This window comes from Haliotis asinina, chromosome 5 (genome assembly GCF_037392515.1).
Source record: "Haliotis asinina isolate JCU_RB_2024 chromosome 5, JCU_Hal_asi_v2, whole genome shotgun sequence".
Lineage (NCBI taxonomy): Eukaryota > Metazoa > Mollusca > Gastropoda > Lepetellida > Haliotidae > Haliotis > Haliotis asinina.
In genome coordinates this window covers 39,592,598-39,620,595 of record NC_090284.1, presented here as the reverse complement: position 1 = coordinate 39,620,595, position 27,998 = coordinate 39,592,598, and the positions used below count along the sequence as shown (strand labels likewise).

Genomic DNA, 27,998 nt, shown 5'->3' with positions numbered 1-27,998 from the left:
ATTTTTGTGTGTGACCTAATTTCTAGATATCCTAAGAGTGGCTAATTATTTTGAGTTGTTTACCATCATTGTTTTGTCACATGCATCATTACTACTTATATCTGTTCTGCAGTTTCCATATACCAGAAACATACAGAACCATTGATCTTGAAAATAAATTTTAAAAATGAACAAAGAAATATCATGTAAGGATGAGTAAACTGAACAGTACCAGGTGCAAGAGCAATAAACATCAAATGTGCTTTGAAAATAACAACTTCTTACTACTAATGAACAAGAATCTGGACCATAAGGAAACAATCACCCTCCATCTTGATACTTAAAACAGACCAACAATCAAAACCCAAACCACTATTAAGCACGTGATCAATGAACTTGATATCTTGTTTTAATTCTAAAGCTTAGCTATGTATTCAAGAAACATGACTTTCGCACCCAAAAAGTAATCAATCAAAAGATGCATTTGATAAATACATAAAAAGCTCACACCAGGTGAGGCAATGGCAGTGATATATTTAAGTAGTTTTTAATTTTCCTGACATTCAAAACACTATAAATAGTATGTTATGATTAAACCAAACAGACCAACTCAAAATCAAAGGGCAGCACTGATTTTGATTTGGGGGGGGCCAGTCTTTGCTTGCTGATCAACCCTAGGAGCACTATTTTCCAGTCACTGTAGTTGACATAATGAAAACGATGGTGTAAATGTAGAAACTGACTGAAAGACTTCAACACGAGTCCAGGTGCAGTACTGATGGCTCAAACTTAGCTTCACATTCAGTCAAGAAGCGTATCACAACATAAAGTAACAAAATAATCTTTGGCATTGTAACTCAGCTACTTGACAATATGCATGTACTGTTCCCACCAAAGTAGAAGTACTCTCATGATATGTACAGACGGTAGACGACACTCCTTGTCGCCTGATTACGTAATTTACACATCATTCATAATAATACCCTTGTAGGTCCTCTCCCGCCTTTGCTAAGCCATCGGGGAAGATGGCTGCTTTGAGGTGTTGGCCAGTCATCTGAGTACCCGTATATCAGACTTGTCTGATACAGATGCAGCTCAACACAGGTGGAATACTAGGGTGGGGTAGAGTGATTGTGGTTGTACATTGGCACAGTTACCCTTTACCCATTGTGACTATTGATCGCAGTTACATAACTGTCCTTGCCAACAGCAGGAAGTCTGTAGTAATTATGGCTATATGCCTATAGTTGCACTAGCTTTCCATAACCAGCTCTCAATCATGTTGATAGTGTTCAACCAGTTCACTTGCTTTATAGTCTTGTCACATTGCTGGTTGGGACATCTGTGCAATCCAAGGTGAGGTCTAAGGAAGCCCCCTTAGTGCAACCAATGTTTCAGTCCCAGGTGCAACCGATGCTTCAGTAACAGGAGCAACCAACATCAAGTCCAAGGTACAGCCATTGAAACTGAGGGTAAGGGTTAATCATGGCTGGGCAAAATGATGAGGCAGCGACAGGCAAGGTGTAGTGCATCCGTTTGATTTCACCTGATTTACAACAGTTGAGCAAATAGTTGACAAATTAAACATTTCCTAAGAGCCACGTATGTCATTCATACTCCAGGATCTGCTTGTGGTAGAACAAGAGGTACCTGAAATAGAAAACACATTTTGGATTAAAGTTGGGAGAGAGAGGTGTCTGTGTGTGTGTGTGCGTGTGTGTGTGCGTGCGTGGATCTGTACGTTAGTACTATGAGGGATTCTGTTGAGTCTAACCAGGGCAATCCAGCAAGACCATTAATCCATGCCATCAGGTTATATGGACATACTATCAATCAAGTTGCCCATCAGACCACCTGGTCCATAACTTAAATTGCCCTCTTGTGACATAAATAGATTGCTATGTACCAATTCAGACCCACATCCTGAATGGGGTAAGTATGTGAGCAGTTTTACAACGCTTCTCAGGGGTTAAAAAATCTCACCACCTGATGCTCCAGACAGGTCAGTTTTCATTTTGGGCAATCAAATAATGATATATTACCTGTTTGTGCGCAACTAGATAATTTCTACTTATGATTTCAAATTGCAAATAAACTTGGTTTCATTTCATATCTGCTCATAATGTAGCTATTAAATTTTGCATTAATAATAAAGCCGAGTTATGGTTCTTTGAAATTCATCACTCTTTGATAAATAGTCCAGTAAACACTGACATCAAACATTGTGTCATAAAATCATGGCAAGTGAAAATCAGTCAGGACAAGTTACTTCCTGAGGTCACTATGCCACTTGCTCTCTGGTGAGGGAATGGGAGAGGCTGGGGCCATGGTCCATTTTGCCCATTAGAATAAAACATCGCCGATTTTGAAGTTTACTATTGCTACAAGGGCAATGGCCATTCCAACTACAGAAAATGGCTAATAATCCTGAAAATGGCCCATTGTCAAAGTTCACTATCCGAATCCCTGGTGCTAAGTGGCCTTTAAAAAACTTTTTAAAGCCCTGCTACTGTGCAATACATGGAAAAAAAAAAAAAAAAAAAAAAAATACCATGGCAGGGGATACGAGAAGTGGGCTTCCCTACAGTCTGCTTACAAGAATTACATTGCAACTGTTGCAGGTTTTTAACAAATGATGTGGATGTTTCCAAAGCCTACAATAGGACTGTCTACTGCTTGTGTTCTTCCACACGTTCCTCAAAAAGGTAGAACAAGACTAAAGGTATTACCCCTCACTATTGAGAACTTCTTCTGGTGAAGCCTTTGTGATCATGTGGTCTTCACACTTGAACCACTGGTCTTTGTGGAGGCGAATGTAGCACGTGTAATGACCAGTTTCTATAGTACCACTGTGATTCACCACAGAGAACAAAGAGTATCTGCAACACCAGTAATCAGGGAAAAAGTAACTTTCTGAAAAAGGCAAGTAAACTTATGCAAAACTTTAAAGTAAAAACATGAAGCACTTTTAAAACTGTGCTTGAAAATACTGATCAACTAAAGGCAAATCAATCAAAAATTAAAAACAAAACATGGAAATGTTGTTGTGCAAACTGATGGCAACTTGTTTTCATTTCATAGGCTAAATGGTGAAGACATCTAGACATGTGAACTGATTTTGAATCTGGTCATGTTAACAGATTCTGCATCTAGTCATGCCAGCTTATTGTTTCTAGTCATGCCAACTTATAAAGCATCTAGTTAGGTCAACAGAATCTGCATCTGGTCAAGTAAACTTGTTGCTTCTACCACTCACTTGTTTTCACATGAAAGACCTTTGGCAGAGACCTGCACAATTTGATTTGAGTAGCCATTGTTGTTGTTTCTTGAAGATGACATGAAAGGTGTCATGTCCAGCTCTTCTGGGAATGATACAAATGTTGAGATCTTCTTATGGTAGCCCGTGGAATGCTCAAATCTCTGCAACAATGAAAACATGATCTACATATAATCTCTTAAACATATGATGCAGCCAGTAATGATACTCAAGTCTGCTGTCACACAATCTGGCAGCTGGTTACCACTTGGCTCATGGATGGTGTTTTAGTTAAGTTCTAATCTCAATCTCTACAGCTTCTTGTTATTTTGGAGAGTTTGGCTTGGGTAGGGCAGTCTACTTTAGTAGTTTTGAGCCATCCCGTCACAGCAGTCTTGATAATACCTGAATCTGAAGTGGTCTTGCAAGAATAGTTGTTTTTCTCTGCTACCTGTGTCTGTAATTGGCTGTGGTGCATCTCAGACCTATGACAGCCACACCAGTCAGTTGTGATAATTCCACTTTATCACATGCTTATTGAGGAAAATACTATACTGCATTAAAACAAGCATTATGAGTTAACAACCATTTCTTTCTTTAACATGTATTCATTTCCGATGCTAGATGCTAAGTTCAATATTGACTATATGCGTCAGAAAAAGACTGCCACTAAACAAAACAGAATAAACACAAAGTCACACCAGCAGACACAGGGTAGTCCAGTGGTCCTAACATTTAATACACCAGTTGCGCACAATGACTGAAGCATATTCCATGAGTCCTCGGCTGTGACAGTCTAAGTAAACTTAGACTCAGTATTATTCGGTACACTCCTCTACTGAGTTTAACAAACCCTGGAAGTTGTGTCAGGTAACCTTTGAGACTGACCAATGACGACAATGCTTACCAAATCACGAAAATTGACATTCGCAACTTTTTCAGCTTTTAACCTGGAAAAAGTTTGTACCTGAACAATTCTGAATGCTATTTTCTGTACAATCACTTCTGGATGATGCACATACAAGTCATGGTCATCACCAAGTAAACATTTGATCAAAATAGCAGTTTTGTCAGCATTCAAGGGTGTCAGCTTGCGGAAATATTAATGGTAGCTATGTCATCAGTAAACCCTAAGAGTGTATACTGGAGGTCAAATTGTGTTTTTTGAGGGATCAGGGTCAGTTCAGTCAAACTAAACCCTTAACAGTAGCAGCTGTCTGAATAGTTAAATCTGTTCAGCAATCTCACCTTTCACTGGACAGCCACAGGTTGCTGAAGTCAAAGGTTAACAAACTTGACCTACTCCTACAGCAGAGGAGTGTAACAAATTTTACTGAGACTATATTTACTTACACAGTCACATGGACTCATGGAATAGGCTTCAGCCACTGTGCCCAACTGGGTTATTAAATGGTAGGACCATTGGACTACCCAGTGTCTACTGATGTGAGACTAAGTTAACTTAGATTGCGGCTGTATTCCCTCTCACCTTGAGATGGAAGCATGCCACCACTGGTAGTTTCTTCATTGTCAACTGTTTGGTGGACTCCTGGTAGCTGTGACACTTGCTACACTTGATCTTGGCTGAACTGCCCAAGTGCTCAGGCTTGGTAAACCTGCACAGAGCAACACATTGTTGAGTTCAAGTTCACTTTGTGCTTCAGTTACGTGTGAGTGTGTGGTTATAGAACACAATAATCAAATGTTCTACCAAAATGATATAAATCTGTAAAGAGTCTCAGATGTGTACCATTTTGGTGGAATGTATGATCATGGTTTTATTGTGCCCTCAAGCCCAGAAAGATAATCAGGGTGAACAAAATGAGAATATACTTACTAAAACAATCTGATCATCAATGATTCAAAATATGCATGCGGCATAACTTTCAGAACAGAAATATGGCAACAATGAAACAATACTGGTTGTTAATCAACATGAACTGAAATAATCAAGATAATATTGACCTGTTCTATCTAATATGCCTCACACTCAGTCACAACCTGTCATCTTGTTTGAACTGCAGGGTAATCGATGGCCCCCATAAAACAATGTCCCAGCAATCACAAATCTTCATATCATTGGAACTAGTCTACCACTCGGCTATTTTGCGTAGTTCACTCATGTTGTAAGGATTAACCATTGAATTTTAGTACCGGTGGAAATAAAAAGCGTCAATTGTATATTCGGGCATTATGGGCTTTCTAATGCTTAAGATACATTCAGTGTTTCCAGGATTGATAACACAATCAGCAAAACCCACAATTCTCAGCAATAACGATCTGATTACTCCCTGACAGAAATCTTAGTCATAAAAGAAGGACATTGTTATGGCAAGGGATGACTAGTCAAAAACATTATGGTTTTGAGATGTTTGTTTTAATGGTTTATTAGCATGCACATCTTGGTATTTATCCTGTGATACAATTTGTAATTTAGAGCCAGATATTAACTATTAATCCGAGTCTCTATGTCAAAAAGAGTATTAAAAACAATCAATACTCTAAAGGTGTCTGGAACAAATGTGTAAAATGTGTATTTTTCAATGTTTGGATTTATGTTTAGTCTTCACATTTAAAAAATTAACTGAAAACTGATATCTACCATCTTTAAAAAGGATTGATCTATCAAATATACATGATAAGAAAGTAGAAATTTAGGAAATTGTTTACCTTTTCAAGCACTCAATCAATGAGGTAGGTTCATATGTCCCTGGACTGTTTGTGTAGCCTGGAACAAACAATACATTGTATCAGCGGAAGTCCATATGAAACTCAACTGCAACACACCTTGAATCAAGTACTCCATGACTAAATGAAAATACTGGTAAAGCTTATTAATATCGCACAAGCAAGCCTTCTGTGATCTGGCTCAGTTTCAATCATAGATCATTTCACATCCTTCTTGTAAAGCAACATGTGACGAAAACAAGAAAAAATTGTGTCCAGGGACACAGATGAACCTGCTGCTGTTGGAAGAGTTCTCTACACTGGTTGGGCTTTGGCAATTAATTTCTACTATACATGTTCAGAGAGCAACGATGAGATGCACACCTTTTGAGTCCCAATGAAACGCATGTATAAGCTTAATCAATTCTGTTGAGCAGTGTTTTTGTGGAGATGTGGATAGACTTAATTCCCTACTTTACTATCATCAGAGAGAAATTCTACAAACTTTATCTAAGTTGAAATGTCTCTAAACATGAAAAAACTATAACTTTCAAAAAACAAAATATGAGATGCACACCTTTAGAGTCTCAATAAAAGACATATGTAAGCTAAATGAGTTTTGTGCAGTGGTTTTTGAAGTGGATAAAGTACATACCCTGTTATATGGGACGAACAGGATGAACTGAACCAAGTTCAACTAAGTTCAAACATCAGTAGAAGTGACGAAATTAAGAAACTAGATGAACAAAGTATGAGATGCACACCTTGCATCTATGAAATGTTTCCCAATGAAACACACATGGGAGCTCAATCATCCTTAACAGACATATCAGTCTGGGGAGACGTGACTGACACTGTTGCTTTCTCAGTGGTACTTTGTGCAAAAAAGTCAGTTATTTTCATTCTTTTGCGTGACCTTTTTCATGCCAAATTACCACAAACAAGTAAACAAGAATTCCATATTCATTTGTGGTCTGCAACGTCAAGTGATAACATTGTCTCATTTCCAAAACGAAGCTAAAATGAATTGATGTTCTAAAAAAGATCGACTAAATTGCGTTTTGCAAGCGCTGTACACATGCACTATGTTTAGAGTCCATAGTCTAATGTTGTCAATTAATTAATCAAATCATAACTTCATCGAAAAATCTGATCTATTTTCATACTGATATGAATGGAATTTCATTTCTACAGTGCCGATAGTGGTTTAACCAAAGGAGGATACTCTGTTATGGTTACCTGTCACTTGAACTTGACTCTGTGGCAGACTCCGATTTCATAAGTCATTCCTTGTCAATATAAAGCTTTGTTTTTTGACGGAGCAAATTACTATCCGCAACAGTTCACACTCTGTTTTTATGAGGATCGATTTATCATTATTTGCGTGAATCACATGCCCTAGAATAGACACTGCAGTTTTAGGGTAGAAGTGGATAAACATCATCCCTTTCCACACTATATAGCATGTTCAGAGAGAAATTCAACAAAATATTTGTAGGTTCAAATGGCATTAAAATTGAAAAAATAAATAAAATACAAAATCAAACAATGAGATGCACACATTTAGAGTCCCTATAAAGCACATGTGTACCCTAAATGAATTCCATAAAGTAATGTTTGAGGAGAAGTGGATCAGGTACACACCCTGCTTTGTCCCCTATTACTCTATTATCATGGAGACATTCAGCAAAATGTACCTAAGTTCAAATGTCTCTAAACTTAAAGTAAACTAACTAAATAAAATAAAATACAAAAACAAAATATGAGATGCACATCACTGGAGTCCTAAGAAAGCCCATGTATAAGTACACTGAATTCTATAAAATAGTTTTTGAGAAGTGGATAACATACACCCCCTCTTCATCCCCATTACACTATCATCATTGAGGAATTCAGCAAAATGTACCTAAGTTCAAACTCTAAACTTACAAAAAAAAACCACCACCAACAAAAAAACAAAACAAAACAAACAAAAACAAAACCCAAAACAATGAAACACAAAATAGGAGATGCACACCATTAGAATCCCAAGAAAGCTCATGCATAAGTTCATTGAATTCCACAGAGTGTTTTTTTGTGGAGAATTGGACAGAGTACATTTCCTGTTTCATACTGACGGATGGATGGATGTAGGGATGGACAACGAGTAACCCTGTATAGAGCCTGCCATCTATGGCAATGACATAAAGTAGCACTGCAGTAGCTCTTGTGGAAAAATTAGAAATATTTGTGTACTAAGACGCAGAGGGGAACTGACAAGAAATGCCTGTACAGTATACATATTTTTAGAGCTGAAGCGTAAACCTCAAAGTGATGCCACAGACAAACATTCTCGCAGAACTTAAGATCTTATGTATGGTGCTGATGGTCGCAAGTCCACAATGAAGTTCAATCTGAGATTCATCCGCATGACATGTGAATCCTGCCAAAGCCAAGGCAGTAACTTGGGATGGTGAAACAGTATTCTTAGAACCAGACACTCTTCACCCATCAAAGTCATTATTTGCAACAAGACTTACTTTCTCTCAGTGTTCATCATCTGTAACTTTATCCACGTAAATGCATGTATAGCATTCCCAGAAATTATTGAGAATCATGTTGCGTCATGTAACTCATTACGTTTATTAACTTCTGGCATTTTACTTACATAAACATGTTAAAACATCATCCTTTTACAGTCTCAGTCTTGTTTTAGTACTTTGTTAGACCTCCTCGCTCAGCAATGCATGCCTGAATACGCCTAGGCACACTACCCATCAAAGTTTGTAGGTAATCGTGTGACAGGGTATCCCAATATTGGACCACCTCGGCCTTCATATCTTCAATATTTTTCAGCCCCTTTTGGTTTATTCTGTCCTTCATGACTCCCCACACATTCTCAATTGGGTTTAGGTCTGGGCTGTAACTGGGCCAGTCTAAAACTTGAACATTTTCGCCCGACAACCACTGTTTTGTGTAGCGCGCAGTGTGTTTTGGGTCATTATCATGCTGGAAAATCCAGTCATCTTCATACAATGTTTGTGCTGTCGGAAGAAGGTGACCATTTAGAATGTCAACGTATCTTTCTTTTGTCAAGTTTCCCGTGAAAACACACAATGGCGTCACTCCGCGAGCCGATATGCCACCCCACATGTGAAACTTCGGGCTATGTTTTGGTCGCTGGTAGATAGGTTTCACAGTATCTTTGGTCCAAATTTTCACACAGTTAGGGAAAAGCCAAACAGAACTTTCATCCGAAAAGAAAACATTATCCCAATCTTGATTTTCATGAGCCCGACACCAGTTTAAACGTTTTTCCTTTTGTGCATCTTTCATCAACGGCGAGGGAATTCCACGTTTTTTCACCCAATTAAGTCTCTGTAATTCCTGCCTAACTGTTTCATTGCATACCTGAGGACTTCCTCTGCTAATCATTTCATTTCTGATGTTCTCAACACTTTTCAATTTGCCCCTACTCACAATCTGCCCAAGTCTTCGGCAATCCACAACACTGAATTTCCTAGGCCGACCTGCCCCTGCTTTGTGCTCTATCCCGGTTCCTGTTTGAATATTCTTCAAAGTTCTGTATACTGTAGACAGAGGAATACGTCTACAAGCTAACACTTTAGCATCAGCCTCACCCCTTTCAAAATCATCTAGAATGAGCTTTTTTTTCTCTCTTGCTGTAAATTCTGACATGTCAACACAGGAAGCCGTCTGCTCAGACAAGGGAGATAACTCTTGACGTAATGAGCTGCCTTCTAAGCCTTCAAGAGTTGTCTCCCTTATTTAGTATGCTTAGTGCATAGTGAAAGCCCTTTTTCCAATCTTAGCATCATTAGAAAAAAAACCAAAGATTTTCTCAATAATTTCTGGGAACACTGTAACACATGTGTGTTTGATATTGATTTCATAACATGTGTCCATGTCCAATAGTTCCTACTCCCTGGCTGAGAAAAGTGTCATGTTATAAGTTGTACACTGGTCACAAGAGGGGCATGAGCTGATGTACCCTCAATTTGAGAGTACATCAACCAGTGGGTCCCGAGGGACCAGTGAACAACGCATTTATCTTACCGATAACTTCAATGTTAATTTGGAACTGTTTGAACTGTCGGATTGTACACTTCAGCCAGCCTGTGTGAATCAAACAATCCAAATCGTGCATCTTGCTGTTTTTCCCACAGGTATTGTCTTAGTAATAAAGTCGCTGCGATGTATTTCCCCTTCTTAATATTCACAAAGACTACAAAACTTATTTATTGGAATGTGAGGCAAATCTTTTCATAGCCATTGCTACATTTTGCAGATCACACAAAAAGAACAAATTTAGAGATATCTCCCGTCCATCGATTTGCACTTGCAAGACATCTGTAGTTTTTCGTGCATCATGTGTGATTCAATGCTATTTGAGACAAAGTACTACCACGAAGTACTGAATGAGTTGCCACTGGCAGTGGAGGACACTGCAATGCAATGAGTAAACGATCAGAAAATGACATTTATGTGTGAGGTAAGAAGGTGGTTTGTCTAGAAATGGAACTTGCTGACATACCTGATTCTATAGAGAGGTGAGAGTTGTTGTTGTTGGAGGAAGGGGGCCCTGGACCCAAGTCTAGTGAGATGTCCCATATAGGGTCAATCGTTGTGGAAACATTACTGAAACAATAAGCACAAAATGATTTAGAAATGACCATTATATGGAAGACAAATAATGGACAAGTGTAAAGATTGGACCTTGTTGCACAAAGCTATCTTAGCACTGAGTTCATCATACCTTTGACATTTGTGAGTGGGTCAGAGTCCCAGAAATAGGCTAAACACAACTGAACCAGAGTTTTTGGCATGACAAGTGAATGCTTTAACCTCTAGGCTACCCCCTACCTGATATCACTACATAAAAGTTCATACAAAGCAGGAACAGATTATTTGATACTTTTAACAGGTTTAGCTGTATCTTTTTCTAATACCTGCTATAAAAAGTAAAATACATCATAGAAATGCACCCCTTGCAAACAGCTCCAATCTGTTAGTGTATCTAAATCAGCACAATACCAGCACTATCCCAACAAGAAGACAAAGTCATCAGCATCCCCCATGTCAAATGATTGGTGTGTAAATGGCAAAGTGGAAGGAAAGTATTGAAAGTTCTGCTCCCAAAAAGAGCACTACCATCAAATTCAGCTTAAGCCAAACTTGTTGGCATGGAAGCACAAAACATGACGCTGGGGATAACAATAGGAGTTTTAACATGTATCTGCTGTAGAGTGAGTGAGTTTAGTTTTATGCCGCACTCCGCAATGTTCCAGCTATATGGCAGCGGTCTAAATAATTGAATCTGGACCAGACAATCCAGTGATCAACAACATGAGCATCGATCTGCGCAGTTGGGAACCGATGACATGTGTCCAGCAAGACAGTGAGTCTGACCACCCGATCCCGTTAGTCACCTCTTACGACAAGCATAGTCACCTTTTGTGGCAAGCATGGGTTGCTGAAGGCCTATTCTATCCCGGGACCTTCATGGGTCTATCTGCTGTAGAAGTCACAAGTTTTTTACTACTGTGTTGTAGGTGTTGTTTGTCATTTGTTGGCGGATATTTCTCAAACTAACAACACAAATCTGTCTGATTACACACTGCCATTTAGAAAGTGGTCAAATGCAACATGTCACATTTGGGATTTCACTTTCCCATTCTAGTAATTTTCTTTTCGAACCCGCACCCTCCGAGTCAGAGAATTTGTACTTTACTAAGAAAGTGAAATCCCAAATATGACATATGTTACAAATCTGTCTGTGGGTCCACAATGTTTTGTTGTGAGCTGTTTGACTTTGAACTTAGTGCTCAGCTCCCGGTTTCCAACTAACCACTGCTCGTTATCTTCATTATATCCTAAAATGGTAATCTGGCAAAACCATGTGGGACCTCGTTCAAAACCCACAAAGTGCAGTGGTCATCAGGATCGTCCTACTCTTGATCTCATAAGACCATAGCAGAAGCTGCTGTCTTAGAATTTCAAGATTTTAAAGCCTGCACCCATTATGAAGCCAATGAACAAACAACTCACCAGTGCATGTCTGACCAGTCGGTATCTTCCATAACGATAAACCTCACCAAAAGACAGACCAATTAAAGCAATACATTTCAAGGTTGGTTGCACAAGGCATAATTAAGTTGTACCCTTGACGATAATAAAATACCTAAATATAAAGCAACAACATTAGGCATTAACCATAGTTTTATTAATTCCTGTAATGAATTATGATATTTAAATCAAGACACACAGCATCAACTTGTGAATGTCATCGAAAACAATAATTTTGCACAAGTTCCCATCAAAGATATGAGACCAAACACCATATTATTTTACATCAGATGTTTGTCAATTCACAGAAAACACTTAATAGAAATTTGCTTGAACATCATCAGAGGGCCAGTGGATGCGTTCTCCTGCAGGAAGATGTGGTTTCCATGATGACCAAGATGTGGCATGACGAGGGTCTCAATGTGTGATCAGTAAAGTGGGCAGATGTTACACCATTTCCTCTACCAGGACGAATATTCTCGAACACCACAGGGTCTAGTTTGTGATTGAGACCAACAGCACCCCACGCAATTATGCTCAGACCTCCCCACCTGTGACTTCCCAGGACACAATCATCTGCAAAACACAGTCCTCATCGCTACCACAATCTCACTATGCCATCAGCCATTGAGATGCAATACCGGCTTTTGTTTGAGATGACTACAGTTCGCCACTCCGATGATGTACTCCACTTCTTGTAGGGATGACCCCTCTGGATGCACATACATTGTCATTTTCTTGTCCCATCATTACTTAGCAACTGCATTTTGACGACATGTTTTTGGTATCAAATAGATAATCTGAAACCATATTTTCTTGAACATTTGCTATGAACAACATCTAGCTAAGAGATAAAAAGTGAAAATATTCTTAAAATATTTAGCTGAAAAACATCTGGCAAAATAATTTTTGCAGGGTGATGTTCCTTTTGTGGGTCAGTATATATATGGAGATCTCAAACTTGTACAAGTAAGATCTGGCTACTATCATAATATGTTTAAGTTATCTCCATACCTTGAAAGTTATGTTACAGCTTTCCATTTAACATATGCATTTTGCTTATCTATATTAGAAGTTCAAACAACAGAAACAGGTAGATGGTATATATTGTTAAGGAAGAAGATTATGTACATTGCCCTGTATGCATAAAGCACTACTGTTAGAAATATGCAACTGTGAAAACCAGTTTAAGCATGCTCCCATAAAATCTCTACATTTGTACTTCTCTCTGTGTCACTATATAGAGAACAGGAGATGGATTGTGTTGTTACTATACTCTGTAGAGACTCTGGGTCAGCTCATTAATTAAATATGGGTGGACAGTTTATATCCTGGACAGCCTCATTTGTAATTTCTGGAGCACAATGCATTGTGGTGCTCCTGGGCATAGTGAACTGACATACAGTTCCGCAATCTCTTTGTTGATAACTTGGTATCACCGTTGCTGAAGTGGTGCTTGAAGATGTGCGTGAAGAAGAGCTGTGCTCACCTCAGCGTTGGACTGCTGAAACAGTTCAACTGCCTAGTAGATGTGGCTCTAATGTTGCTTCAAGTTGTTGTGGTAACCTTCCAGGTGGTCCTGTTACTCGAGCTGCCAAAGTGGTTCCAGACAGGATGTGGGAACTGCTGACCTTTAGTCCAGCTGTGGTCATGTAGTCCATGAATGAGGTACAGGGTGATCTGCAAAGGCTTCAATCCAGACATCCTTGTTGAGTGGTACCAGAGGCAAAGCAGCAGCTCTTTGCACCAGTTTCATGACTTCTGGGTCCTCCACGTAGTCCGTGGTTAGTCCATTCATTTATGTGTAAATGTAAATGTGTTCATTTCTGTCTGGTAAAAGTCCAAACACTAAGGGAAACATGTCTCAAGCTTTTTAGCAAATAAGGTGTATATTTAATTAAAAAAACATGGGGCATTGTAAAGGTGTCATCACAAAATATGGTGCCTGCTGCAGTAAGGTACTCCACGTTCTTGGACATGGTGAACAGCAACATGTTGTTGGTGAGGCAATAAAGGAATTGGTCTCCTCCATGGTTCTGGGTCCTTCCAGAATGATTGCTCACCTGGCCGCAGCCAGTCGAGGGACGCTGGTGTGTCTCTGCCTGTACATGACGGTTCTCATGAATTGGAATGACAGCAAGGCCTGCAGAAAGTCATCCAATGTACACCGAAGTCTCACGGCGGTGATTTCTTTGGCACAGATGGTAGGAATGGGGGTGCTCTCTGTCTTCGCTCTCTAAAATTAGTGTAGACTTAAAGATGCTAACTTCAGTCTCAAACAGAATGACAGGAGCTGCGTGATTCTTAGAGGGAGAAAGCTGCATCACATGACCCACATGGTATGTCATAGGGTGTATGTGGGATACAGTATATTGCACTTGATATACTTGATACTGCATTTGACATATTATCGAAATAATTCATACCTTCTTTACGTCTGAACTATTTAAACAATGCACTGAGCATCAAATCCCCATCCACACTTTCAATTCTAGTCTTTTCATTGGTGTAATAAAAGGCACCTCTATAAAGACATAACCACTTGTGACGGAAACTTGAGCAAAAAACTGTTCAAGAAGAAAAAAGTTTTAACTTTGAGAGGATAGTTTGGATTGACCAAAGAAAGTATCCACTGTGGTGAGCGAAAATCAAATGAGATGAGTCACTGGCTTGGTTGCATAGTCCAAGCGACAAGAGACAAGAAGTTAGTATGAGTTAGAATACTGAAAAATGTACAGTGGAAGCTGTCAAAACCGGTATCTGTACAATCTGGCAAATCTCAGTTTAGTCCATGGTTTAGTCCATTAATCATCAGCTCTACACTCAGCAATATAACACAGCACCAAAAATGGACTTCAAACAAAGTACCAATGTGGGAAATGGAACCCGATCATAGACAGGATGAGTGAGCCCCTTAACCACTGGACTACTCCACCACCCCATTCTCAGTAGGTCTAGACAAAACCCCATCATCTTTTCATTGCAAACAAGAAACAAAGACCATCTTGTGTTACTTAAAGCTGCATGTTGTTAGGGTCAACTTACTTGCACTCTTTGCAGGTGACATCTGACTGCAGGCCCCCGGTGAAAATTTGGTCAATGATACAGTTACAGTGATGCGGATTGTTAGAGTTGAGGCCATTGGTACCTGATTAAACAGAACAAAATCATCACAGAGTTCTCAATATTTGGAAAAGACATATTCTCTGAAGTCCTAAACTAGCATTCAAAGATGAACACAACACTTTTCTTAGCTGTACATTTCATGAAGCACCAAAGCCAAATTAAATGAAAACATTGGCTTAATTTCATTTTCTTTTTGCCCATCAGTTTCATCCTTCATATTTATTTGATGGATATTAGACAAATAAGTCTAAGAAAGTCCCCCGCAAAACAATGATAAATTGTACAAGTATGTATTTATTGATCAAATGCAATGGATAGTATGTTGCTGTGGCAGTCCTATAAAGAGATATGAACAGATATGAAAAATTATCTACTCTTGTAATAGTATCACTATTTTATATTTCCCAACTCTACAACCCCAAAATATCTCAAAGTTATTAAAATCTAAATATTTTAGATATTTAAATACTTACCTTACCATAGGTCTTATGCATATTACCTCAAGCTTCGCTAGAAGAGATCAGACAGTTGTTGATTCGCCATTCCCTAGATGGCTACCTCATGTAATCTACGAATGTAGTCACGGAAGTGACGTGATCTCCCCACTCGCGCAAGCGCGAACAATCCAAAAATCACTTTTACTGGCAACAGGAAGGTCCGAAGAGTCCAGAGTGGGGAGGAGCATCCAGCGTTGGGAGGGAGTCACCGCCCTATGGTAAGGTATGTATTTAAATATCTAAAATATTTAGATTTTAATAAATTTTTAACTTACCTTACCATAGGTCTTATGCATATGGCTTCGACAGATGGATGGTGGTGTGGACTCCGGAGGACCATCCCTCAGCAACCAGTGCACATGCATTAGGAGAACCTGGGAGACCAATGCCAACAGTCACAGGACAAACCTGAAAGCAGGACAAAGAGTAACCCAAGGGAACTCCAAAGAAAAACCGACGCACCCTGAGGGTGAGGTTAATCTTAAGACCAACGGTAAGTAACACTGTTATTACCTAATGGGCGGACGTCCGGGTAAGTTGCTGGGCAACCACCAACGGACTGAAAGACTGTAGTCCCTCCATGTCCTCAACTGCCAAGTCCCTCAGGTAGTGGGAAGCGAAGGCAGTAGACGACGACTTCCAAAAGCAGCCTTCCATAGTTTGTGGCACTGTGCAATTTCTATGGAGGGCCATGGTAGATGCCAACGCTCTGATCTCGTGTGGGTTGTCCGCCACCGGATGAGGTAGACGCTTGGCATCAAAAGCCGCCAGGATCGTAGATCGAAGCCATAAGGCGACTGTGTTCCTGTTCACCTCCCCTTGCAGGTAGTCGAAAGCGGGATGAACAGTCTTTTAGGGGAACGTCTCTTAGAAGCCAACTTCCGGATGTAACATCTGAGGGCTCTAACGAGACACAGTAGCTCCTCCTCCAAGTCATGTTGTCCCAAGACTGCAGATGACAGAGGAATGGAGAACAGCCTGTCTGGCTGTCCAGGGAGCTGATTCTTGGCCACAAAATCTCACAGGAGACCCAAGTGGGCTGGTCCATGCCTCGACTGATCCAAACGAACCTGCGTGACGTCCAGGGCATGAATTTCACTAGCTCTATCTGCGGTAGCTAACGCTAGAATGAAGACCGTCCTTTTTTTTTTTTTTTTTTGAGACAAATACACGAAGGAGGCTTCCTCTAAAGGCTTATACGGAGGTCCTCTAAGATGGTGTAGGACGATGTTGAGGTCCCAAACTGGAGGACGAAGCTTAACTTTCCGGTCCTCCAATTTGCAGGCCTTGAGTAGCGCAATAAGATCTGGTACCTTGGAAATCTGTTTATCTGCTTTAATCGAATAGAGTTCAAAGCCGACAGATAAGTCCCCAAGGTACTGCCTCTAAGATGCTTGCAGTTATGCAGGAACAGGAGGAAGTTCGCTAAATATTGTGGAGAAGCTGTCATAGGGTCTTGCGATCTTTGAGCGCAAGAACTCTCAAATGAGCGCCACTTGTCGTCATATAAGGACCTAGTGGACAATCGATGCGTACAAGCTAGGACGCTTGCCGCGCACGAGGAGTAGCCCTTAACTCTTATTGCCTTCTGCAGATGACACAACTGTGAAGATGAAATCTCAGTGGGTCCGGATGCAGCTGCCGACTGTGCGGATGTCGAAGCAGACGTAACTAATCTGGGAGCTGGTACGACTCTCCGCTGGCGAGATGACGCAGGTCGGGGAACCATGACCTGGCTGGCCACCAAGGTGCGACCAAAAGCAGTCGCAGGATCGTGTCGATCGCCCACGCCTGCAGGTCCATAAAGTGACTGAGTGGAAACCCTGTGCTCCAGGGTGATTAATTTCGCCACTTGAGATGAGTACCCCTTGGCCCTCAAGACTATCACAGATGGTCCAGGCGCAAAGATGAAACCGTGACGGATCCAGGTGCAGTGTCCAATTGTGAGGATGGTACAACAATTGGTCCCACTCTGGAAGCCGATTATTTGAAACGTCTCTTGACACAACATATTCTCTGTTGGAGATAGACGTAGGGGGCGAGATAAGGCATCTGCCATGAAGATGCAGGCTCCTGGTATGTGAGATACTTTTATTTGGAGGATCAGACTCGACCACGTGGAAGGGTAGAAACGACAAGTGTAGTAGAGGTCGAGGCCTCCTTGACCCTTGTATACCTAGAGGGCTACTATTGAGTTGACCGTATGGATCATCAGTAGCTTGTCTCTCGGTGCTGTCAACCAATAATAGACATGCATCACCGCTTTTATCTTCAACTGGGTGATGTGAAGAGATAGAGCTCCACTCCCCCAGAATCCTGCTGCAACCTCCTTGACTAGATAGGCACTCAATCCTGGTAGAGACGTGTCAACCTAAAGATGGTTGTTGAACGACGGCTCTAATATGCAAGTTCCAAACACTGACCAGCGAGTCTACCACTGGTGTGGAGTCAAGACGTCCAATGTCGTAAACCTGTCTTGAAATCATGATCAAGAAAACGCTGTCATAGACGTAATAGTAGACGTCTACGTCTGATCATATCCTAAGGTGACGTGAGCAAATCGAGTAGACATTATCACTGACATAGTGATAACGGACAGAGTACAGCTTGCTTTTAACATCGCCTTGAACTTCAACCCCCGAACCTGGGACGGCGATGTGATGAATCAAATCCCGCGGAGTTAGTTGAAGCTGACTCAACAGCCTGATAATGAAGTACAACTCTCTCAAGATAAGCTTGTATGCCATAAAAATGCGTCATTCTTCGACTTCAGAACAACCACGCTGTACATTATGAATGTGTTGACATTTCAAGAAGTCTACTTATAACTGGCCGTCTGTCCGATCAGAAACTGCCATACATCGCTGCACGCCTCCTGATAAGCAGCGTTGAGACTACTGTTAGAGGATTTCTATGCCGACTAGAGAAATCCAATGCCGCTGTAGACTGCTAGTCTAGAGTGTAAACGACATCTTTCCATTGTAAAATGACTGTAAGTCACTGCAGACAACTTCCTTACACTAAAATCATAACAACACATTCTGCGCAGGGCGTTGTCCCTCGATGACCAATCAAATTGTAGATGTAACGACCCTGGGATCCTTTGCAGGGCGTTGTCTCTCGGGCACCAATCAAAATGTAGACGTGACGTCACCGGTGTAGCAGGTAACTGATCATCATGAAATCTTGTAAACTGTGATACCCTGCTAGCCTATAGGCTTGACCGTAACCATGCTGTTTGCGAGCACGTGTCCAAATGAGTAAAGCGCGCGAAAACCCTTCCGCCGCTTGAAACTGACGTAGACAAATTGTTTTTCAGATAGATGTGTTGGAATTTCCCCCGAAGATAAATGCCGTCCTCTCTTGTAATAAGAGGTGTAGTTAGGCGTGTCACTTTGTTGTTGTCTCGAAAAATCTTCGTGACGAAATGAGTAAAGCACGTGAAAGAAAACTTTCTCCGCTTGAAGTATATGTAGACAAATTGTAACGTAAGGATCTACGGGGATGCGACCAGTCCCTCCCACCTACCGGCGTAGGAATATCTGGTACGGTGATCGATCCTCGAGGCGTTGTCTTCAGACAAGTCCATCGCCGCCGCCGAGGTAGCTGACGCCAGCGCAGACAACGGCTTAAGCATCCGCTTGAGTTCAGTCTCAATGGCCACCTGCTTAGAATCCTGCACTCTATGAGAGAGCCGCGAGGAGCCCAATAACCGCTACAGAGATACAACCAAGACAGCTACGCTGTCCGCGAAAACCAGGCTGTCTATCTTGTAATCTGACTTCCTCGACTTACACTCTTAGAAATTCGGATTAGTTGACAATTTCGCATAGACCGCATGTAATACAACCATGGCGTCCGCCACCATAGGATGAGGCGGGATGAGTAGTTCCGGTGATAAATGAATTGCTGCAGGGTTGCTGGAATCAGCCGAAGGCGAAGGGCAGTCCGGTAACCTGTCAGCAATCCACTCGAAGACGACTGATAAGGGTAGTCAAGTGCCATCACCATCACGTCGCCTCCTACATCCTCGTCGAAGTCCGGGCAAAAACCTTGTACCTCCAGGTCCTCCCAGGACATGGACTTCGAATCACGCCGCAGTGTAAGAGACGGAGTCGATGCATGAGCAGCAGATTCCTTGGACGGGATCCAAGGTGGTTCCGGTGACCGCAAACGCCGAGTTCTAGAGGAACGTCGAGGTGATATGGACTGGGAGAGCAAGTAACATCTTCACCTGGTAGTAAAGCGAGAGTCCACATTCAAAGGGCGTCGCGGGGACCGAGAACTCCGACAAAGACTACTGTGGAGGGTACAGGATCGCCGACTCCCAGGGAACCTGGAGCGCGATCTGCGCCGAGAGCTCTCTGCCTCCAAGCGCCGAGCGCGCCCTTCATCAAACTGTCGTTACAAAACCTCTTCCCTGGACAACGTATGCAACACCCTGGGTATACGGTAAGACGCAGGTGCTGGCGCTGGCACAGGGTCCGGCATCGGCGCTGGTGTCGGGACAGGCGCTGACGTAGACATAGGCGCTGGCGTAGGCATAGGTACTGGCGCAGGCATAGGCACTGGCGTAAGCGCTGGCGCAGGCACAGGCGTAAGCCCCGGCGTAGGCTTAGGCGCTGGCGTAGGCATAGGCGCTGGCGTAGGCATAGGCGCTGGCGCAGACATAGGTGCTGGCGTAAGCACAGGCGCTGGTGTCGGCGTGGGCGCTGGTGGCGGCATAGGCGCTGGTGTCGAGACAGACGCTGGCATCGCAGCAGCACCGGGTGTGAGGAGGGAGCGCAGGAACTTCTGGACCTCCGGATGAGACAAGCCTCCGGATGAAAACAGATCCACGATGGAATCCGAGCGAGGTGGTTCAGGGGACAAACGTACAGGCGTCATGGACGAACGCCCCATCCCAGGCGTCGGCACAGGCGCTGAAGGCGGTTGTAAGTCAGGGTCGTCCGGCAGAGATCCCAACGACGACGCTGGAGACGACAACCTTCTCTTCCGCTGTGAAAAATGCTTCCTCTTAGCCGCAAAAGAAGCCTTGAAACCAACAACGCCTCGCAGTACTGGCAGAGTCCGTCAAAAGAGCAGGCCAGAGACGCACAATCCGGGCACCAAGGGTGGGGAAATTCGCCGATTCCTGCCCCTAGCAGATGGTGCTAAACTGGCGAGACATACACAGTTAAGTGCAACATACAAAACATAACAATGCGTTGAAACCAACGCTAGGCGGTAGAAAAAACACCCCTATACCAGAAATGCAGCACCAACGCACCCCCACTATAAAGTAGGCACGCCCGTAGGCTCGTGACAGCGAAGGGCAAACAACCAAAAAGGTTGCCTGCGTACCTCGCAACGTGGCACGAAAAAACATATAAATGCAGTGAAACCTGGCAAAAATACTAATCGACATGGAAAACCACATGGAGGGAGAAAACCAGCAAGATATAATACCCCCACGGACGCCATGCCGCACTCACACACGACGCGGGCAAACCCACCCCGAAGTGAGAGAAAAAACAACACGAGGTAGCAAAGTAAGTGCAGTTAAAAGATTACTTACCTTAACACGCACACCTAAGGGATACAAACCATACCTACCCGTGAGAAAACAAATTTATTGAACCACAAAGTAGGTAAACTAAGCGAACCAAAAACGTCCGAACAGACGAACGCTAGAAGTAAAAGTGATTTTTGGATTGTTCGCGCTTGCGCAAGTGGGGAGATCACGTCACTTCCGTGACTACATTCGTAGATTACATGAGGTAGCCATCTAGGGAATGGCGAATCAACGACTGTCTGATCTCTTCTAGCGAAGCTTGAGGTAATATGCATAAGACCTATGGTAAGGTAAGTTAAAAATTTTTGTTTATATAATGTCAACCGACATCACTTGATAGGTCAGCAGAAAAAATCTGTACACCATAAAATTAAAGAAATCTTCTCCTTATTACCACCATAATCTGAAAACACTTTCCCTTTTGTCAGAAAGAACCTGTTTTTATAAAGTCTAAGAAGTGACCAAAAACATGGTAAAGAGCAAGAAATTGCAATATTTCAAAGTAAACATGATTTATGAATTTTAATACAAAATCAGCCATCAAAATGCTGACAATCTACCAGTTTGAACTGTAAATGTGAAAACATTGGACACTTAGCCAATGACACAGTTTGACTAACATCAGTGTATAAACAGTACACTTAACAGGACCTAGTTAACAACGATTGTTTACATGTCAGGTGTATTAATTAACCCACTTTGTTCTAGTTTGGAAATCTTACCTTTGCAATGTCTATGTAGAACATCTAGTGCAGCTATGAGGAACTCGTGAGCATCCTGTTGTTCATAACCAGCAAGATGCCGAGCATTGGTCCACACTAAGTGCAGCAATCGATATGGGATGTGAGGTGTGCGAACCCCTGAGTAGAACTGTAACACACAAGAGCAACCCACCTTACAGACAGAAGGATATGGACTGAGGGCATTCAGAACTGCTGAAACGATGCTCTGGAATGACCTTCCTTTAGAAGGAGCAATCAAATCCTCTGGCAATTTGAAATTACAGCTGAAAACTCATCTCTTCACTGTCTACAAAGCCTAAATCCCAGTCTGTACACAGACTCGCAAGTTTTCATATATTCCCTCAAATATTCGGTCTTTTATAATGTGCTTCAGTTTATTTCATGTTATGCTTTGAGCATATGTACTTTGGGAATCTAGAGCTATACAAAACTACATAATTATTATTATTGTTTTACAGATTCAGATAGAATGCAGCAGACAGCGTTTGGGTGATCCTGGCACAGTCAGGCAGCTAAATCTCATCATCAGCTCAGGGCCCTTGCCCCCTCTACACGCAGTCCAGACAGCGAATGGGACTTCTCTCAGGAAACACTGCCTAGTCGAACCACCCAAGAACTTTCTGGAGAATATGGAGGCTCCCCAACACTGCAGCTTTCTGCATTACCCAGATTGGCAGAAGGGCTGTGCTCCCGATGGAGAAATTGGGCACTCTCCTGATCTGCGTCAAGAGATCAGGAGGTACCAAACCAAGAGCACCGAGAACAATGGGGAGCCTGACGACAGTGTACTTGGGATGCAAGCAAGACATTTCAAAGGCGAGGTCCACATATTTATCATGCTTTTCCTGAATCTTGCCAATCACATTGCTGTCAAGAGGGACACAAAATTCTATGATATAAATAATTTCATTGGTTTTATAAAAAAGGACAAGATCAGGTTTGCTGGCAGGAATTCGTCTCAGGCTGTATATTGGCCTATTCCAGAGAAGTTTAAAAGCATCATTTTCCGGGACACCCTGGACATGTCCAAGGTGGTACCATGGATGGACCTCAGAGTCAAAGCCACAGACAACGGACAAGCTGTTCATTAAAAGTCCCGGCAGGGGAGGGATATTTGTGGTCCCATGTTTGTTTTATAAGTCAAGCTGGATCAAAGTTAACGTAAACATGTGTTCTGGTTGGATAGAAATAAGGGAGATAATTTGTGCTGCAATTTATGAAGCATGTCTGTATTAGAACAGATGTTTGCAGGAAGACATGACAAGTAACCTCTGTGAGAACAGAATACATCAGAGAGAGCTAAGAAATATTTTAGTCACCTTTCCATTGTTGAGAAAGTATTTCCCAACTACCAAATTAATTGGGAAAAGCAATAAAACTGACTCATTTGAGAAAACTGAAAATTGTGTGAAATGTGATTACTTAAACAAGCATCTTTCATTCACAACCATTTAAGATAATTCGGGGTTCTTGAGATTCTTGCAGGGATTTTAAGATCCTCATGCAAGAGCAAGTGAGTTTAGTTTTATACCACACTCAGCAATATCCCAGCCATATGGTGGAAGTCTGTAAATACTTGAGTCTGGACCAGACATTCCCGGGATCAACAGCATGAGGATCAATCTGTGCCACTGGGAACTGATGACATGTGTCAACCAAGTCAGGGGGTCTGACAACCTGATCCCGTTAGTTGCCTCTTGTGACAAGCATAGTTGCCTTTTATGGCACACATTCGTTGCTGAAGGCCTATTCTACCCCGGACCTTTGCAGGGTCTCTTCATGCAAAGAGGTATTTTAACCATGTAAAAGATCTGATTTAGAGAGATTACCTCCTGAAACAGGCGCGACATCTCACAGACCAGGCACTGCTTGGAGTTGCTGGATGTCTGACAGTTGTGCTGGTCTGACAGGAAGTAGTCGCGGAGGATTGGCGTGTGAGTGAGAGCCTGAACAATGCAGTTCATGAAGCAGGTGTTGCCCAGATTGATCAAACCTCGAAGGCCTGGCAATGACAGAAGAATTAAACACACAACATAAGCAACATGCTTCAAAATGTGGTCACACGTACTGACGTGCTGTAACTGACAGACATGGACCAATTAAAATAGCTGAAATCTCTTAAAGACTCAGAACTAATGAAGTCTGGGTCTCAGCTTGGGTTGCTGAAGGCCTTTCTATCCCCGGACTTTCATGGGTCAATGTGTGTGAGAGTGAGGTTTTAACGTTGACCTCTGACAAATGCTACCCAAAACTAACCATGGCCAGTCATATAAAACCTATGTGGTTTAACCAGTGGACAAACCATCCCGATTTTGTTTACTTTCACTATGTCCAACTGAATGATGCAGGTGGTTGAAAGAGAGCGAGTTGAGTTTTATGCCACTTTTAGCAATACTCCAGCAATATCACCTAAAATGAACTTCACACAATGTTCCCATGTGGGGAATCAATCTACAGTCTTCAGTGTGACGTGACAAGTGGAACCAATAACCATTAGGCTATCGCACATCCACCAACATGTTACAAGAGTCACAAGACCAAACCATACATCAAAACCATGTTATTATATCATCATTGAGGAAGTGATGGGACATACCTATAGTTGATCTCTCTTCAACTTTCCTTCGTTTTGGGTTCAGCTTCAGAAGCGCAACCTCTTCCTCTGATGGGTCCCATGGAGTCAGTGACCCTTTCAGACCTGCAAATGTGACAGGAATTCATGTTACCAAGGGTACACATAGACGGATGCTGGGACACAGCAGTCTCACATGCACTTAATTTTTTTACACAAGTTAAATTAGATGATTTACCAAAAATTAACTTAAACAGGGATGAACATGATGATTGTACTTTATACTTTTTAGCCAAAAATAGAACTATTGGTTCGTCATAGATCTGTAGGTCAGTCCACTAATGACACATATCAATTCAAACATCAGTACATCTCATTCCAGTCATCATACTATTATTCTGGATATTATGGATGCAAGAAGAATGACAGGATATTACATGTGTCCGACTGACCAAGCGAGGATGCCGATTTCCGCCCCAGTCCATAAGCCAACAGCTCTAGTTCTCGGTCATACACGTAGTCATGACAGGAGAAACAGTAGATGGCTCCATAAACCAGGTCAATAGCTGTAATAAACCACAACTGATGTAAGTAATCTTTATAAGATATGAGACTTGAAGTGCACAAAAGTCCAGGCTTTCAGCAATATTCCAGCAACACAGTGGGCAATATAAGGAATTGGCTTCATGTACTGTACTCATGTGGGGAATCAAACATGGGCCTTTGGCATGACTATTGAACAAAGTAACCACAAGGCTACACCACTGCCCAAGTCACTGAAAAAAACAAAGGTATGATATGTGAATCATGTTTATTCAGTGTCATGTGACATATGAAAATAAATTCAACTTTCTCATGGTCTTAATGTGTTTAATAAATACAACTCTTGGAAAATTTTCTAAGCAACCATAGTACTCATACAGCAAAAGTGATCCGAAAGGCACAAACTTCACAGCCACACACATACAACTCTACCCCTTAAATATAAGTACAATACATTGATGACAGTTTGCATCATTCATCTCACCAAGGTTGTGTTTCTTGCTCCTTGCATGTTCATGGATATGTCGATCACTGTAGCAGCCAAAGTAGACACAGTACAGACAGGCATGGAGACGAACACAGTGTTTCCTACATGTGTGGCAAAGACAGGACTTGGCCTGGAAAGTCAAATACAGCACATAAGTCAAGAGAAGTTCAAGAGTTTCTGTATACTGTGCCTGAAACACTTTCTTGCAAAGAGAGCCGGAATTTAAATAACTGAATTAATAAAACTTACAATACATGCACTCTCTAAAACGTATACATTTTAGTAGTATTTGTATCAACATATGACTTATGGGGATCATGGTAGAACTGTTTTTAGAACCCATGCTTGTTGTAAGAGGGAACTAACAGGTTTGGGTGGTAAGCAGTGTTAACGAATAGTGTTTCACAGTAACAGGACACTGGGTCCTGTAAGCTTCAGATGTCTGTCTGACCCACTGAAAATTCACAGGACTCACAGAATAAAATTAAACACACATTTCAGATTCAACATTTCTCATCATTGACTTTGAAATTTTTATCATTACATAATGACAAACATTATAAACATAAATTTAGAAACAGTGAACAAGTGTCACATGCCACAAATAACAACTTGACACAAAGTTACTGTATACTGTATATTACTATATATTCAGTCAGACACTGGGGCCAGCAGGTTGGGGACTTCTGTCTGACCGTTGGCAAATCTGCCGGATTTGTCAGAAGGTCAGACACTATTCGTGAACACTGTTACGGTAAGGCTTGCTGACTTGGTTGACACGTCATCATATACCAGTTAGGTAGATCAATGCTCATGATGTTGATCACTGGAGTGTCTGGTCCAAACTTGATTATTTACAGACCGGAACCAAGTAACTGGAATATTGCTAATTGTGGTTTCAAACTACAATCAATTAACATGTTTGGTCATAACAAGAATTGATACGGATATTCAAGTGACATTTGTTATCAAGTATCACCATGAGATCATCCAAGTCATCTTCTTCACCTTACCTGTTACAAGACTACTTATGACCTGTATCATTTATTTGCTGCACTAGAAGCAAGGCTACAAGATTGTCGGGATTTGATTCATTTGTTTTTTTAACTCCACACTCAGGAATATTATAGCAATATGGAGTTGGTCTGCAATAAATCGATTGCGGACCAGACAGTCCAGTTATTAGCATCATGCGCATCTTACTGATCAATTAGGACATGATGGCGTACATCAACGAAGTCAGTGAGCTTGACACTTTCACTATGTATGCTGGGTCTTGCTGCAGTGTATCAAACCAGCATTACACCAGACTAATAAATGCACTGAGAAATCGAGAATTTAGAAAAGGTAATCAGAAACTGTTAGTCACCAAACAGAACAGTCTGAACAACATGCATAAATTAGCTACTGCTGAAAACATCTTTGTGATAATGTGTCACATTTGCTTCTTAAGGAATTGCAGAAACAATGTGTTCGGTACAGAAACATGTCAAAACATTCATGTTCAGACAAAGAATGATACTTCACAAAACCATGTACTCACATTTAACATATAGGTATTGTTTGAATGAGAGTGTAACTCGTCGATCAGTGAAAAACGAAAAGAAAATACCATGTCACATCCAAACCATGAGCTTAATCTGTAGCAAGAAATGTTAGTGAACTAGAGCACATTTGATATTACTGAAGCAACCACTGTACATGTTTCATGTACTGAAAATGTGAGAGGAAAATATATTTTGTTGAAATGTGACAACAGGAATGACACTTAAGTGTCGGCTTTGAGAGTCATATAGTCATCGACTTCAAAGTAGTACTTTGCACCAGAAATTAGGACATATTTCTGGTTCCATTTCAAATTTGCACTTATTTTCCTCGATGTCTTTTGTTTGTTTTTGTCATTTTTAAGTCACGGTATTTCACGGAGAAACAAACGACTGATGGCATTGAATTTGAAATTGGTTGCAACCTATTATTACATGAGTATTTTGTTTTTGCCCTAAAGCATACTGACTGAAAACAACGTAAAAAACACACCCCTCCCAAAACAATCGTCTGACATTTCAAGGAAACCCGGATTTCGCTCAACAGAGTATCAAGTGCATGTAAGCAAAGGAACAGCGCAAACATAAAAGCTAATGCGTAATAGGGGTCTCCTCTGTTCGAAATTCGTAATCTTTACTTATGATAAAGAACAGAAAGTGAACGGTGCATTAAAACGGTCAAACATTTATTGTGAAGTTTCAAGAGAGGTTTTTCACCTTCTGTCGTCTTGTGTCAGCTGTAGTGCAGGCGATAAAATAGGAATGAATGAAACGGAAAGGTTCGGTCCCTTTGGCTGCTTTGAAACTACTTAAGTGTGAGCAGCCATCGACACTCATCTTTCCCCCCTCCTGTGACTTTCGAGCGACGCAAACTTCATGTGAACTTCGAGTCAGATTTATAACCAAAATGCTCAACAAAGGTTATGCGCAGAGCAACTCAATCCGGCAGTGTCTGCGCACATGC

At 41.5% G+C, this 27,998-nt stretch overlaps 1 protein-coding gene across 2 annotated transcripts; it reads right to left on the bottom strand.

The window, feature by feature from the left end:
* Position 1: 1 nt before the first annotated feature.
* On the bottom strand, positions 2–27,984 carry LOC137283541 (ubiquitin carboxyl-terminal hydrolase 22-like). Of its 2 annotated transcripts, none has more exons than XM_067815098.1 (13): positions 27,752–27,984; positions 25,488–25,620; positions 24,898–25,026; positions 24,485–24,586; positions 23,718–23,890; positions 21,868–22,015; positions 15,014–15,116; positions 10,437–10,540; positions 5,906–5,963; positions 4,725–4,851; positions 3,236–3,399; positions 2,709–2,858; positions 2–1,629 (listed from the first exon to the last, which is right to left on the bottom strand). In XM_067815098.1, exons 1-13 carry the CDS (start codon positions 27,869–27,871, stop codon positions 1,587–1,589), a joined length of 1,554 nt encoding a protein of 517 aa, XP_067671199.1. In that variant the 5' UTR covers positions 27,872–27,984; the 3' UTR covers positions 2–1,586. The 2 variants fall into 2 exon arrangements, with proteins under 2 accessions (XP_067671199.1, XP_067671200.1); XM_067815099.1 differs by having other exon boundaries at positions 24,913–25,026; positions 27,752–27,968.
* Between the last annotated feature and the right edge of the window lie 14 nt (positions 27,985–27,998).